Source organism: Ixodes scapularis, unplaced genomic scaffold (genome assembly GCF_016920785.2).
Source record: "Ixodes scapularis isolate PalLabHiFi unplaced genomic scaffold, ASM1692078v2 PGA_scaffold8__174_contigs__length_109621045, whole genome shotgun sequence".
Lineage (NCBI taxonomy): Eukaryota > Metazoa > Arthropoda > Arachnida > Ixodida > Ixodidae > Ixodes > Ixodes scapularis.
Genome location: NW_024609883.1, coordinates 62,406,644 through 62,421,299, shown reverse-complemented (window position 1 = coordinate 62,421,299; position 14,656 = coordinate 62,406,644). Strand labels below are relative to the sequence as shown.

The following is a 14,656-nucleotide window of genomic DNA, read 5'->3' as shown; positions in this document are numbered from 1 at the left end:
TTCTCATAATCGTTAATGAAGTGTAAAAAAATAAAAATAAACATAGTGCACCATTTTAGACAAAACCCCGAGACTGGGGGAAGGAAAGGACATCACAACACAAGGTGTTGTCCTTTGTTTTGTGTTGCCCTCTTTTTCCCCCCAGTCTCGGGGTTTCGTCTAAAATGTTAAACCTTCACCAGCTTGTTTGCGCCATAACTTTTTATTCACAGTGCACGACATTTCGCCTTTTCTGAAAACGCTAATAATTTTTCCTTTGCTTTTTCTTTTTAATTCCAAGTTTTATTTGGCGTTGACTGCTCGCATGAAATGTGAGCGAGCGGGCTGAAGCGAGGGGCATCTCCGAAGAAGTGAACAGCGCGCGTGTACAGCTTTGCGCGACGCTCAAAGTTGCGCGATTACGCGGGCACCTGTAGCATTGGCGTCATAGCCAGGAAAAGTTGTGCTACATTTGTGCCAAGCGAATGGTGCACAGCATGCGCCGTTTACCTTAACACCGCGGACGCGGGCGAGTTCGTTTTTGCCGGATAGCTGCAAGATGTTATTGCCGTCTAGAAAATGCGTCTAAAATTCTGAATAAACCTCCCGAAAACAATCAAAACCTCTGCTTTCGAATTCTGATGTCATCACAATGAAACCGAGCGCAGACACAAATTGGACTCGAGCGGAGCCTCAATAGTGAGTTTTAGTATCGTATCCAAGCAAACGCAAGCCCTGTGCGTTTGCGTTAGCGTTGCGTGTTCCCCACTGCGCGTGCGCGGAGCACGAACCGCGGCCTTGGATTGGCTCATGGCGCCTTCCCCCATGCGCAGAGCGAAACACACAACACTTTTAAGCAACCCGGCACGTTTATTCAAATTCAAATTGAAAACACGCAAACTAACAAATCAAATCGAGCGCAATAGTTGACGTGGGACGCTAGGCTCGCTCATGTCGGGCTGTGAGAACAGGTACCAGCGCAGCGCTTTCGAAGGCCTGTACACGTGATAGCTGTTTGCTGCAAACTACGTCGGTTGAGGTAATTGCCCTCTAAACACATCGCTGTACGGCAAACGACCCTCACTCATAAAAACGGACGAGCTCAACGAGCTTCGCGCTGCGTGAAACCTCTGGCCGGAAACGGCGGCAGCCATGTTTCTTATTATGTGAAATCAAAGCACAAGAGCCGATCTCATGATATTTTCGAAAACAGTGATGAATCCAACTATATAGATTTTTTATCAAGCATAAAAAAATACCATATAAAAGACCACCATGGAACGGATAAACAATTTTCCAACGAACATTCCACACGTCAATCATCTCTCAAACCAATAAGAGCCTAGAAATGGAGTGAAACTAGCTTCCTACATTGCGTCGAAAAGCATAAATATAGCGTATCCATTTTTGTATTCTCCATGAAAAATTAAAATAAGGTATATGTGTCCCCAATTAAGCCCTATCATTGTTATTTTATTTTAGAGTTCCTTTACTTATGTTAATATATAGACTGACACAAAATTCGCAATACCAATACCTGAAATGTTTCAGATATTTGATTTTTCAGGTGTCTTGTTCACAGAGTATTTCACCTTTGGCCACAATGACACACCTTGCCATTGCATTAAAGTTAATTGTGAGTGAAGGGTGATTTAAAGACAGTTAAGGTCTAATGGCCGGTCACCCGCGATGTAAATACTTAAGGTTTTCAGGTTAGTGAGATAAGACAAGGAGCAGAGAATTCTGAAAGAGCTGCGTTGGAACAGAACCCGAGTTTTACGTTTGCCCGTTTCCAAAGGTATGTTGCTCTAGTTGTGCTGTTTGTGTTTAAAATAAGATGCACCTGCAGACATTTCTAGTTTTTGTTATTTGCTTCTGTTACCGTGTCTAGCGACATCTAATCTATTGAATTCAACTTAAAAAATTCATTCCATCACATCATTATCAATGAAAATTTTAGTCTTTCTGCAATTTCACTAAATTATAACTTATGGAGTTTCACTGGTGGTGAATTGAATACTGAGTTTTTCATCTTAAGGAATGTTTTTTCAACCAAAATATTTTTTGCAGAACCCAGACAAAATGATGACACAGGACGTAGTTGCAAACTTTGCTCACTATTGCAGAGATGCTTGACTACAATTGAGTATATCAACTTGAGTTCGGTAGGAAAAAGTAAATTTTGTGAGCGAATAATATATCGTATGATCGAGCATATTATGCAAAAATAAACTTCACACTACAATTGCATCATGCATCTCTAGAAGCCATGTTTGAGTGCCCGGGCGTTTAAAATCTGTGGATATAATGATGTGTCATGAAAAATACCGTTGGCTTGCGGGAAGCATTTGATCCATCGCGCATTTTTAAGCGCAAGCGAACATGTTGGAAGTAGTAGTATACATGATAATTCGCCTGTATTGCTAAAGTAGGCTATGTCAATATTGTGAGACCTGACTTTCGACTGATTTCGCTGCACCGAAAAAGATCGCAAGAGTGGCTCGGGATAACTCAGAGCAAGCTAACGTTGTTGTTTTTACTGAAGGCATAGCGTTAAGCGACCTCCAAAGGAACCTTGGAGATGTGCCTGACGTTATGGAAAACACAGATTCCGTTCTCACCCTCAATCATCTCTAAACCCTTGTCAATGACGATACTGAAAAGACTGAACCTTTGAAGTAAGGATTTCGGTCACTTTTTCGGCTTCCCATTCACGCGCGGTAGATTTAAACTCTTTAGTTGAAACCAGTGTTATGTCTGAAGTTGAATTTATTGGGGGCTAATATTCAATCCGTCGCGTGCGTACCTAAAACACACCGAAATCGACTGGTGGAGACGATATTCCTGCCGGTGGTTTGAAAAAAAATTATTTAGTTTATTGTGTCCGTACTTCGGGGTCGTGCATGAAACATTATTGTGATGTCGTCTTCATATCCAGATTTCCAGCTTGCTCGCAGAATACAAGTGCAAAAATCTTTCCGCAGAGAACTACCGACCAATATTACCACGCCTGTGGCGGAGTTGACGACGCACCCGACTGCCCCTAGCAGGAACGGAGTTCCCCGCTCCTGCTAGCTCCGCTCGGCCCGATTAATATTTTTTTATCTGTGAATATTTTATGGAAAGTTTTAGACTATTCCTAGTTGATACCGTGTGTTCTGGTTCTAAACGTCCCTGAACATACCATGTGTACAAAATCAGCGCTAACCTACTGCTTCGGGACAATCACCCTTCCGTCGCCGACGTAGGATGCTCGGTGCCCTTCGTTTTAATTTGTAGTACGAGTTCGCCTCATTAAACATTTACTTTAAGTTTTACCTTCTATTTCTTTTTTCCATCCGTAAAAAAACCACTTACCAGAATTTTGTTCAAGATTATGGGACACATCCTTTATAGTATCATTATTACTCGTATTATCGTATTTTAATTCTTTGCATCGCTCGCAACATGAGTTCCGTCCGAGTTTTATTTGTAGAGAGCATTTAGTTCAGTTCTTTTATGACTTTGCGATTAGTATCGACAAGCGACGGAGTGTTATTCTATTTTTTAGCACGACTTGTATCACTCTTAACGATATTTAGATATCTAAGTTCTGTGTATGTAAAGTTGCGGAAAATGTTAAGAAATTAGTTCACGAGGAGTTATACCTAACAAAGCAGGATGTGGTTTCTAATGGCTTCCGATCGCAGGCTATGGTGGCTACAGGGGAAGTGTGTCATGCGGGAGCGTGAGTCTGCAGAGTATTGCAGGGTGATTTCAGATAAGATCGACCAAAGGATGGCTAGTCGACATTTTCAAATCAACTGATGTTTTTATATGTTATTGTCTAGTGTCTGGTATGAACGAATCCAAACTTAGTTTTGACTAGAAAAAATACTTGGGGACAGGAAAAATCGTAAGGCATGAGGTGGTGGACAGTTGCATTAACGCGCACTGATGGAGGGGGCCCGTTTGAGAGTGAATAACTAAAGCGATAACATTAGTAGAACTCTAATACGTTTTAGGCGCAAACTATGGGTATAGCGTGCTTGTAATATAAAGTAATCATATTTATTTAAAATTTATTTATTTTTCTAAAAATTGACAAACATGCCTGCTCGAACGACAAATGGCAAATTTTGGAGGTCTGTATCTCATGAAATAATTTAATCATTATGATATAATTTGCAGATATTATTCTACTAATATATAGCTAATATTTAAAAAATAACTAAGGTATCTGTGTGATACAATAGTTAGGATATATTTAGTCAAACATGGAAAAAAAATCAAACAAAGAAAAATTCCGATGCGCATAAAAAAAAAAAAAAACACCACCCTCGATTTTTTTAAAATTTAGGTAACCTGTTATACTCTATTTTGGCATTCATTTCCATTAAAACATGTTGCATCATTTTATTGAGAAAGAAGATACAACTCCCCAAAGTAGGGTCCTTTTTCAAAGCCTACACTTAGCAGTGTTTTATACAAGAACTGACTCTGAGTTCCAGTTTCATGAAACCAACACACATCTTTTATATATTTTTATTCAGATGAGGCCAATGATAACTAAATTAATCGTTCACACACTTAAATTAAGAAGAAACTACTGTGTACAAAGAGGTATCATATTACGGACTAGTGGTCCGAGAAAAGATCATGCAGCCATCGGCCACTAGGAACTTTGTTTACTTTATTCTCCTGCGACACTATATGCTATTCCCTCTTCCGCTCTACCTTCATCTCTCTCTCTCTCTCTCTCTCTCATATATATCCCTGATATATATCCAGAACAAAAACATGTTCAAGCATTCCCTTTCTGCGTGGTAGTGTTCTGTGGCTAGCAAAAATCATTTCCTCGCTAAGCTCACGATTATGGCAAAATAGTTGCCGGAAACCGCAGACGACACTCGTCGCTAGTTCTGGCAAAACGGCCGATACAATCTTTTTTTCGCATTTCCCCGCTCGCTGTCAAGGACAAGGGGGTTCGCTTCAACCAGCAAAACATGGCCGCCGACGCCTGTTTACTGAGCAGTCATGCCTGTCGCCATCTCACTCGCTGGCGTCACGGGCGATAATATCAGGCACAAAGGGGCACACCAACCGGCAGCATTATCCCCAAATACTCGAGCCTCGCGTAAATACATAGAGTGTAAACGCTGTCGCCATGTTATCGTAGTAAGACCGCCCCCCCCCCCCCCTCCCCCAACGGGGGACTGCAGTACGCGACGGCGTACTAACACAACGGCGACGATATCGACATCGCGGGCTCCGAATTTTCCCATAGTTCTACTCCACGGGCATTTCTCGAAACGCTTGATATTGTGTACGCCCGCCTGGAAGGATTTCAGGCGCGTAGTTAAGATAAGGCGGTTCTCCGCGGCAAAAGAAAGCAATTTCACAAAAGCTTAAAAGCGGCGGCGACGCGTGTGCGGTGAACGCTTGTAGTTTTGGTGTAGACAGGGTGTGTGTGTTCTCGTTGTTGACACCAGCCGGCGATAAGGCACTGCAGGCGGTAGCTCAGTACAGCAAGGGCTAATCCGAGTGACCATCAACGTAACCCCACCGCCAACCCCTCGCGAACCGGTCACCGACATGGCTCAGGCTGTGTCATGAACCACGTGGTAGAAGCTCGGGTGCTTTCATATCAGCGCGTGGAGGGACGACAGTGCGATTCCGGAAAGTCTTTTTCGAAGGCCGCTGACCACAATTTTTTGTCTGGAGACTTTCCCTCTTTCTTCCTTTGACGTGGATCAAGCTTTGCCGACAGCCTCAGTTGTGACCTCTCTTTTCAAATGTACGTTTGCAGTGAGTGAGCTCCTCAGCCTCGGACTTGTCACTTGTGCACCCAGTAGTTCTTTCACTTGGCAATTATATGCCATCAGTTGGGGTTTAATTTCTATTATTTATGTATACATTATGAAGACGTCCTGGAGCTCCGAACGAGTGTTTTGTGCAGATTACTTTTGCAAACACAAAAAGACTATACCAAAGCAGCGGAATTTTCGAAGTGTTGGCGAGTTGGACCTAAACTCGTTGAAGCAAATTCTTCCGCCTGACTGTTCCACCAAAGTGAGTGCGACGGACTACCTGTGCTACCATTGCTTCATGCACATCACTAAGGAGATCTCGATGCGAAGCTCAGAGCAGTGCCCTGACATATTTGTGCCAGCTGAAGAAGCAATTGAAGATCTAAATCGCAGCATACTACCTACAGATGTGTCGCCGCTGAGACAACCAAGCGTCGTAAGAAGTCGGGACAGGCCTGCCTATGTCAAGAGAAAGCAGACAGAACTGGAGCAGGTTGCTGTCAAGAATATACGCTCAAGGCTACGTATTGCGTACGACAGGGACGCACCATCGGGGTCGCCCGAACCAACATGCTCCACATGTACTGAGTGGGTGGACAACTTTCGGCAGGCCTTTGAAACCGCCACCTCTCTCCGGGAACGTTGGCAACTGCTTACACTCCTGCCGTCAACACTGACGAAGAATGAGGTTCAAAAGATGATTCCACAGGCCTCAATGTACCTCATCAGTAAATCCCGAAAACTCAAGGAAAAGCATGGCGTGTGGTATGAGCCGGATCCTTACACGAGGTGCAAGGTGAGCCCTGAGAACCTGTCTGCTGCCCTAGAGTACTTCACGAAAGACGAGCTACAATGTTCGCGCCTAAGTCCCAACCAGAAGGACGTCATCTCTGTCGTGCTCAACGGAGAGAAAACGTTCGTGCGAAAGCGCTTCATGACACGCTCAATACGAGAGGCCTTCCGTATATACAAAGACCAGCATCCCGATTCCGGCGTTGGGCTAACGAAATTTTATTCGTTGCGCCCTAGATGGGTCCAATGTATTCCACACCAGGAAGTGTGCGTTTGTGTGCGCTGCGCCAATTATTATCTTTGTATTGCCGCTCTAGAGAACGTTACAGGCTCAACATTCAACACTGGTGAAATGAACTCGGCATTTCTGTGCGACCCAGCAACAGAACTGTGCCTTCAAGGAGACTGTGATCACTGCCCAAAAGGCCAGTTTCTTACACTCCAGGAACTTGATATCCCGGAGGATGAAGAGATTGTGCTTGCAACATGGGAGTCCGGCGACCTTGTGAATTTACATGTGTAGTGACGACAAGAAAATCTACAAACAGCTTTGCCATCATCAGTGAGGACCTGTGTCACGACGCCGCTCACGCTTGCTTGGCTCTAGAAAAAGTGAAGGAGTGGGTTGAAGACAACGTTGCGGTATACTCGTACGTGACGTACGTAAGTGACGGCGCCGCCAGTCATTTCAAGAATCGCTACCAGCTTCACCAATTTGCAAATGACGATTGCCCACAAGCCCAGTGGTTATTTTCTGCATCTGGACATGGGAAAAATGCATGTGACGGAGTTGGCGGACTCGTGAAGCACCAGGCCACGCTGAACAACCTGAGAGAACGTTCAGTAAGCGCAATTCAGACGGCCAGGACAATGGTGAGCGTTCTATCAAAGAAACTGAAAGGCGTGCATCTTGTAAATCTGGACGAAAATGAGGTTGTTCGGTATCGTGAACAAAAAAAAGAAGAGTGGCTGACGGTGCGCGCCTTCCCTGGCATTCAGTCTTGGCACGCGTGGCGGCTCAGCAAGTAATCAACAGAAGGGACCTGTGACGTATATGTAGCACGGACAGTCGGATCTGCTTGGAAGCAACTTTATTAAATGGGTACAGCGAGGAAAACCTTAGCGTAAAGTGCCGAATTTGATTTCCCAAGGACTGCTCATTTTGAATGCAGGGACATCTTATTTATCACATTTTTCTTCACGGGGTATTTAACCTACTGTTTTTGTTGGTGGTTACTAATAATTTGTATCTGATCACTATAAAAAAAATCCCAAAATGTTATCATCGAGCAGGATAAAATATATCGGCTTGCCACGATTCATTCATACACCGAGAGCATCGAAGCTGCTCCAGTTAGGCACTATGGCATCCGTCACCTGAAATTGTTTGTAATCGTAAATACACAGCCAACCTAAATATCTTACTATTATATCTTTGTTTTTGTTTGTGGAAGTAAAGTTATTTATTTTACTCTAGATGTAAAATATACGGGAAGGTACAACTTCACACTGCATCATCTTTTCTCAAATCATTAGTCTCTAATATGATACCACTTTGTACGCTTATGTAAAATGCTGTATATAGTTTCTCCTCCCTTTTACTGTGTGACCGATCGCTCTTTTTATCAATGACCTCATCTGAATAAATGTATATAAAAGATTTGTGCAAGTTTCATGAAACTGGAACTCAGAGTCACTTCTTGTATAGGACACTGCTAAGTGTAGGCTTTGAAAAAGGACCCTACTTTGGGGAGTTGTTTCTTCTTTCACAGTGCAATGATGCAACATGTTTTTAATAGAAATGAATGCCGAAATAGAGTATAACAGGGTACCCAAATTTAAAAAAAATCGAAGGTGGTGTTTTTTTTTTATTCGCATTGGAATTTTTCTTTGTTTGATTTTTTTCCCATGTTTGCCTAAATATATTGTAACTATTATGTCACTCAGATACCTTATTTATTTTTTCAATTATAGCCATATATTAGTAAAATAATGTCTACAAGTTATGTAATAATGATTAAATTATTTCATGAGATACAGATTTCCAAAGTTTGCCATTTGTCGTTCGAGCAGGCATGTTTGGCAATTTTTAGAAAACTAAATAAATTTTTAATAAATATTATTACTTTATATTACAAGCACGTTGTACCCATAGTTTGTTTGTAAAAAGTGTTAAAATTCTCCTAATTTTATTGTTTTAATTATTCACTTTCAAACTTGCCCCCTCCATCAGTGCGCGTTATTGCAACTGTCCACCTCTCCCTGCCTTACGATTTTTCTTGTCTCCAAATTTTTTTTCTGGTCAAAACTAATTGTGGATTCGTTCATACCAGACACTAGACAATGTCATATAAAAACATCAGTTGATTTAAAAATGTCGACCAGCCACCCTTTGGTCGATCTTATCTGAAATCACACTGCAATGAACACGATAGATGGCGCCACGCGAGGCAGGCGAGCAATCGCCGGCCAGGGGCCCTAATCTGGACACATTGCGAAAACGACGGCGAGAAATCTGGCGGCCGTGATTGGCCGACGCCGCACTTGACCTTGGCGCCGGCCAATCACAGCCGCCGTATTTCTCGCCGACTTTTTCGCCAAGTGTCCAGATTAGGGCCCCAAGAGTGCGTAGGAATGCGGAGAGCAAGTCGTCTGCTTCCCGCGCAGGGTTACGGAGACGCCAGAATGACGCCGGTCTCGGATTGGCTTGACTTGGAATGGTAGTGGGTAGTCTTCAAAGTTAGATGCCTAGAGGTCTACCAACTATTTCTTTTTTTAATCAGCGAATGAGAGCTCGGTGTTCTGACATTTTCGCAACACCTGTGCTAGAAACAGACAAACTTATGCTCCGCATGTCTTTTGCTGCGTGATATTTTCTTTTCTTATAAATATAAACGGCTATTTCTTCTTTAAGTGGGCGGGGAGAGCTGCTTGTACTAAAGTTCAGTTACTCAACTGAAAGGGGAAAAATCCGCTTTCCATTTACATTAAGAAAATACTATCTGTCCGCAATGCGTTTGTTGAAAGGTCACAAACTTCACATTTTGACTCAGGTTTCCGGAATAAAGTTCACGTTCTTGCATGTTTCTTTGGTGCCTAAACGTGTATGACTGCATTTTTTATTTGGGTCACCTACATGAATCGCGTTGTTTCACCTAAATGGATCGTGCGCCTAAATTCCGCTGCTCGATTGGAGGCTGCGGCTGACGAAAAATGCGAACACTCCACGTACGTAAGGCACACTTTTATTTAGTCGCAAAAAACAGCATCAGTAATACAAAAAGAAGTGAGAAACCAGTAGCTTGAGAGTGTTTTCTGCTTCATCACCGTGCACGTTTTGCGTGATACCATAATGCGTAGCTCTTTCCTGCTACTCGACAAAACTCGTCGGGCGTTGGTGACAGCGTTTGGTATTTCAATTTCAACAAAGTCTTTAACATCACTGCTGTATCAGCCTTTCCAATCAAGCAATTTGGTAAAACACCGATGACTTAAGCTCCACCGAACATGTATGTTTCACCGCACTGTCATCGTCTCAGTGATCGGAGTGTAACTGGTTAGTTGTTTTTCACAATAAGTGAAGGTGAACACAGTGAACACAACTTGAAAAAATGATTACACGAAACTTAATGAAGCCTGCAACATGAGCTCTGCACATCTGTACGGGAGCACCAAACCAACTTGGTTGTAATACTACCCGTAGAGTTCACTCCACTGGAGGGTCATTTCTGAAGAAACTACAGATCATTGTCGCCCTTTCCAAATAATAATTTCTAGTGGCACCTTTTAAAACTTAGATATATAGCACCAATGTCGGGAGCACTGGGTACACCCAATGGGGTCTCACGCTGTTAATTAGTAATTAATTTTCACCGCGGTAGTACGTCGCCGAAGTTTATACTTCCACCGCTGCCTCAAAAACCGAAAAAAAAACGAAAAAAAAAAAAAAAAGTGCGTCGCTTAAAACTTTTTGACTACTGACTTTCAAATTCTGGGGGGATCAACCATTTAGACATTGACACTACTTACCACGAGCCTAAAGCGGCCATACAGGAGTCCGGAAACACTGTTGTAATACATCGATAAGTACGGAGCAGGACTCTATCAGAGACATTTCGCAGAAACCAAAATTGACATCCGCAACCATCGCAAGAAACCACCTGAATTTATAAATGCAGACTGAAACACAAGGGGCACATCTATTAGATTGTTCCCCAAACACCAGAAGTGAGTTGTATTCTGCGATCAAAAAATGTAAGTTAGGAAATCTTGAGCATATCGACACATTGTGGGCTGTTCCGTAGTTTCGCTATCCGGGAAAGACGTTTAAAGTTTTTTGATGACCGCTTAATTTAGAAATGTGTGATATTTTTTATGGCCCCTGCTTTTCTTGCCATTTCTTTGAACAGCGAATTATCGTTGCCTAGAAGCTGGTCCACCGGGCCGTATTCGAGAACTCCCCCGTCCCCCATCACCAGGATCCTGAAAAATATGCGACAAATTTGTGTTTTGGCAGGGTACAGGCTGCGTCTACTAACGATCTAGAGTCACTGGCAGAATGAAAACGCCTGGGGTGCTTCTTTCGAAGGCCCGACATCTTGCACGCGTAGTTATTTGTATGATTTCAACCTTACTTTGGGTGCGGGCGCGCTCAAAATGCACGAGACGCTGAAAGGTCGTGGAAGGTTGGAAGCTTGGGCTTGACGAAGGACAAATGAGGCTCCCAACAGTCATTTTCACTTGTCCAGTGACTGAAGTAAAACATCACTTCGGGACATTTTGCTTAAAATACGGAGAGCTGCGTATATATAGACTGTAAAAATCACGCACTTGTCGTAGTCCAGAACGGTGTTGATACGGTGTGCTATAGCCAGGAGGGTGCATCCGGCAAAGCTTTCTCTCAGCGTCGCCTGGATCAAGCGGTCTGTGTCCCCGTCCATCTGGGACGTGGCTTCGTCCAAGAGGAGCACCTTCGGCATCCGGATTAGCGCCCTGGCCAGGCACACTAGTTGCCTCTGTCCAGCACTGCAGAATAGTTGGCAAGACTCTCGTCATGCATCACAGAGGGTAATGTTGGTGACTAAAACCACAATTATTCATCCGCTTGTCACCAAGCAAATATAACGACTTCCTGTCCACCACCTCAAAGTCCTTGAAGTCTATTTCAGCGTCGTGTGACCAGCATACTAGACCAACGTTCTTGAAGACGTAATTGAAGTCAGGCGTAGTGCAAGCCAAACTAAACCTATCCATTAACGCCTGGGGTTTAAAGTACTTGATGGTTTGTTTGAGGTCATCAATGTCGGGACATAGTTACTAACGCGAGAAACAGATACCTAGAACAAAATATCGTAGCGGTTGGCATTGTTTCAGAAACAACTCGGTTGTGAAGACAACTTACCAACGAATTGAAATAGCTAACACTTTAGAAGCATAAATCGGGAAACCCTCCGGACTCAACGTTGAACAGCTCGACGTCAGTGAACAGAACGACGAAATGTAGTTTTGGAAAGTTACATATGGGACAAGGGGAGTACCCGTGTACACCCCCTTTTTCTTAGAGTGTAGCAACGGTGACATGAATTCCAAGTTTATTTTAAACGTTCCTTCTACAAAAGTATAAAATAAATAAAAGCAACGGGCACATTCGCATGATCACAGAGCCACGAGAAAGTGTCCATATGTCATCTATAATCAAAATGTGACGGACTGACCTGAGATTTGAGCCTCCGTCGCCCACTTCGAGGGAAAGCCCCTTGGGCTGCGAGGTGACGAAATCCGCCAGGTGAGCTTCTCGTAGAACTCCCCAAAGTTCTTCGTCTGTGTGGCTCCCAGTACGATCCAGGTTGTCTCGAAGGCTGCCTCGCACTAGGCTTGGGTCCTGTTTTAAGACGTAAAAAAAACAAAAAAAAAACAAAACCTTATTTAGGAGGCAGGAACTAGGCAAGCGGCTTTTTGGTTTAGAAGCGAAATCAGAAAAGGCCGAAAATCAAACAAACACGCACATAGACATACAGACGACATACACGTTTTTAGGTCACTGCAAATAATAACGTTTTCAAGTCAGTGCAAATAAAGTATTTATTTCAGATGAAATTATGGCAACAAGTTACTTCAAGTAGAAAGTGTAAAATCGTGATCAAAACTAATCACGAACTATTTGAGAAATCACATTGGAAATGATTTATTTTAATTTAGTTTATTTTACGTGCCAAAAAACAACTATGCAGGTCTCCTATTTGGTGCGCAAATATATAAATATGAACAGAAAACGAAAAAGAAAAACACAATTGCAGGTTTCAAACACAAAGGAACAAACACATAATATTTACAGTTCGGCTACAAGCACTTTCACCTGGTTCCTGAACACCTTAATGTCACTGTATATATCAAGGTCTGCATTTTCAATATTGATAAACATAGATTGTATCCGTGACAGAGGAGATGGTTTACAGATGGTGTGAATGCTGAAAGTAGTGCGGGTCCTTGTGGAACGAGGGGGGACATGAATATTTACATCACGTAAAAGCTAAGCACTGTCAAATACCCTATTTACAATTTTGTGCAAAAAAAACCAAGTCGCGCTCTGCTCTTCTATTGGTCAACGGTTTCAACGAAATCTTATTACGCAGAAAAGTGTAGTCAAAATATAAACGGCGTTGGAAATAGCGATCATAAACAATACGTATTAGTTTGTGTTGCACATTTTCAATGGTCATTGGTTGTGTTCTTGAAAACGCATTCCAGGTCACAGAACTGAACTCAAGCCTAGACCTAACTAGGGCATAAAATAAACGAATAATCGAGGCCGGGTTTTTGAATGTCTTAGTAATGCGGCATATGAACTTAACATTTTCGTCGCCCTACCAACAATAAAAGACACGTGAGCAGTAAACTGGAATGCATTACCCAGATGCACGCCAAGGTGTTTTACAACAGATGCACGCTTTACTGTCACTCCATCTAAAATGTAATCATAATGTACTATATACTGCGACGCCTGCAGAAAGTGAATACATTTGTTTTCAAGAGAGTCAGTGTTAAGCTATTCGCTGACCACCACTGGACGACACGTACGACATCATGTTGCAGAACACTTCAGTCAACCAGATCCTTTACACTCATAAAAAGCTTGATGTCATCAGCAAATATCAGTAACTCAGCACTATCTACACAGGCCGCTAGATAGAATTACCTGCACATTTCATTTAGAATTTTTTCCCGCGGTTAAAATACGCCAGGAATATATTTAGAATTCAGACAACTAAATTCACCTCAACAACTAATCGATGGTAAATTTCACCAAACTAGAACCAACCACAGCGAAACTGTTACAAAACAAAAAAAAAAAAACCCAAAGTGGCGTACTATGGAGAGCAGCACGGCCTCTCTGCGACCGCGCGATCCAAACAAACCCCGATGCTGTCATATCGACTTGGGATGACTCGCTATTGACGCTTCCTTGTCGCTTGCGGGTCTCCGACGGTCTCCGGCGTAAATTTTCGGCACCTCACTCTTATCACGGCTTACATTTGCCAAAGAATAGCCCTCAGCGAGTTTAGTTCTCAAAATACTAATAAACCAAAGGCGTATTTTTACTCAAAATAACATATCTCTCATTGAATTGTGCCAGCTAACGTGAAATATTATTCCTAAAGTTAAATAGTATATCTAGGCAATTATTTATATTCCTAATTTACACTTCCTATCGGCCGCTCCTCGGGACGGTCAAGTTATTCAGAAAAAAATCAATTTTTTTTTTTTTAATTTTAAGTGTTTCCAAGTTTAATTATAGTTAGTCGCTGATGAAACATCCTGTTTCTGCAGGTGTTTTAATAATTTAGCAATTCTCAACACGCTCTTATGTGTTAGAATCAGTGAGGACAGATTACCTTAAACGCTGGATTCTCCCAATTGGAATGTTTGACACTTCCTTGCATCGATGTATAATATAGAGCCACCATTACTCGGTCCACTACTATATCGTATTTATATTAATGACCTCCCTACCCGTGTCGCCTTATCTATTAGCCTTTTTGCTGACGAGTGTGTTATTTACAAAGAAATCCTTAACGACTCTGACATCTCTGCTCTTC

At 42.5% G+C, this 14,656-nt stretch overlaps 1 protein-coding gene across 1 annotated transcript in view; it reads right to left on the bottom strand.

Moving 5' to 3' along the window:
• Positions 1-10,912: 10,912 nt before the first annotated feature.
• The window catches only part of LOC120840280 (multidrug resistance-associated protein 5), a 32,227-nt gene continuing 28,483 nt past the window's right edge, over positions 10,913-14,656 (bottom strand). Inside the window, exons 7-9 of the mRNA XM_042287008.1 lie at positions 12,275-12,441; positions 11,391-11,585; positions 10,913-11,042 (exon numbers count right to left, since the gene is read on the bottom strand). Coding sequence (XP_042142942.1) covers positions 10,913-11,042; positions 11,391-11,585; positions 12,275-12,441 — 492 coding nt within the window. The remainder of the gene's footprint in view (positions 11,043-11,390; positions 11,586-12,274; positions 12,442-14,656) is intronic.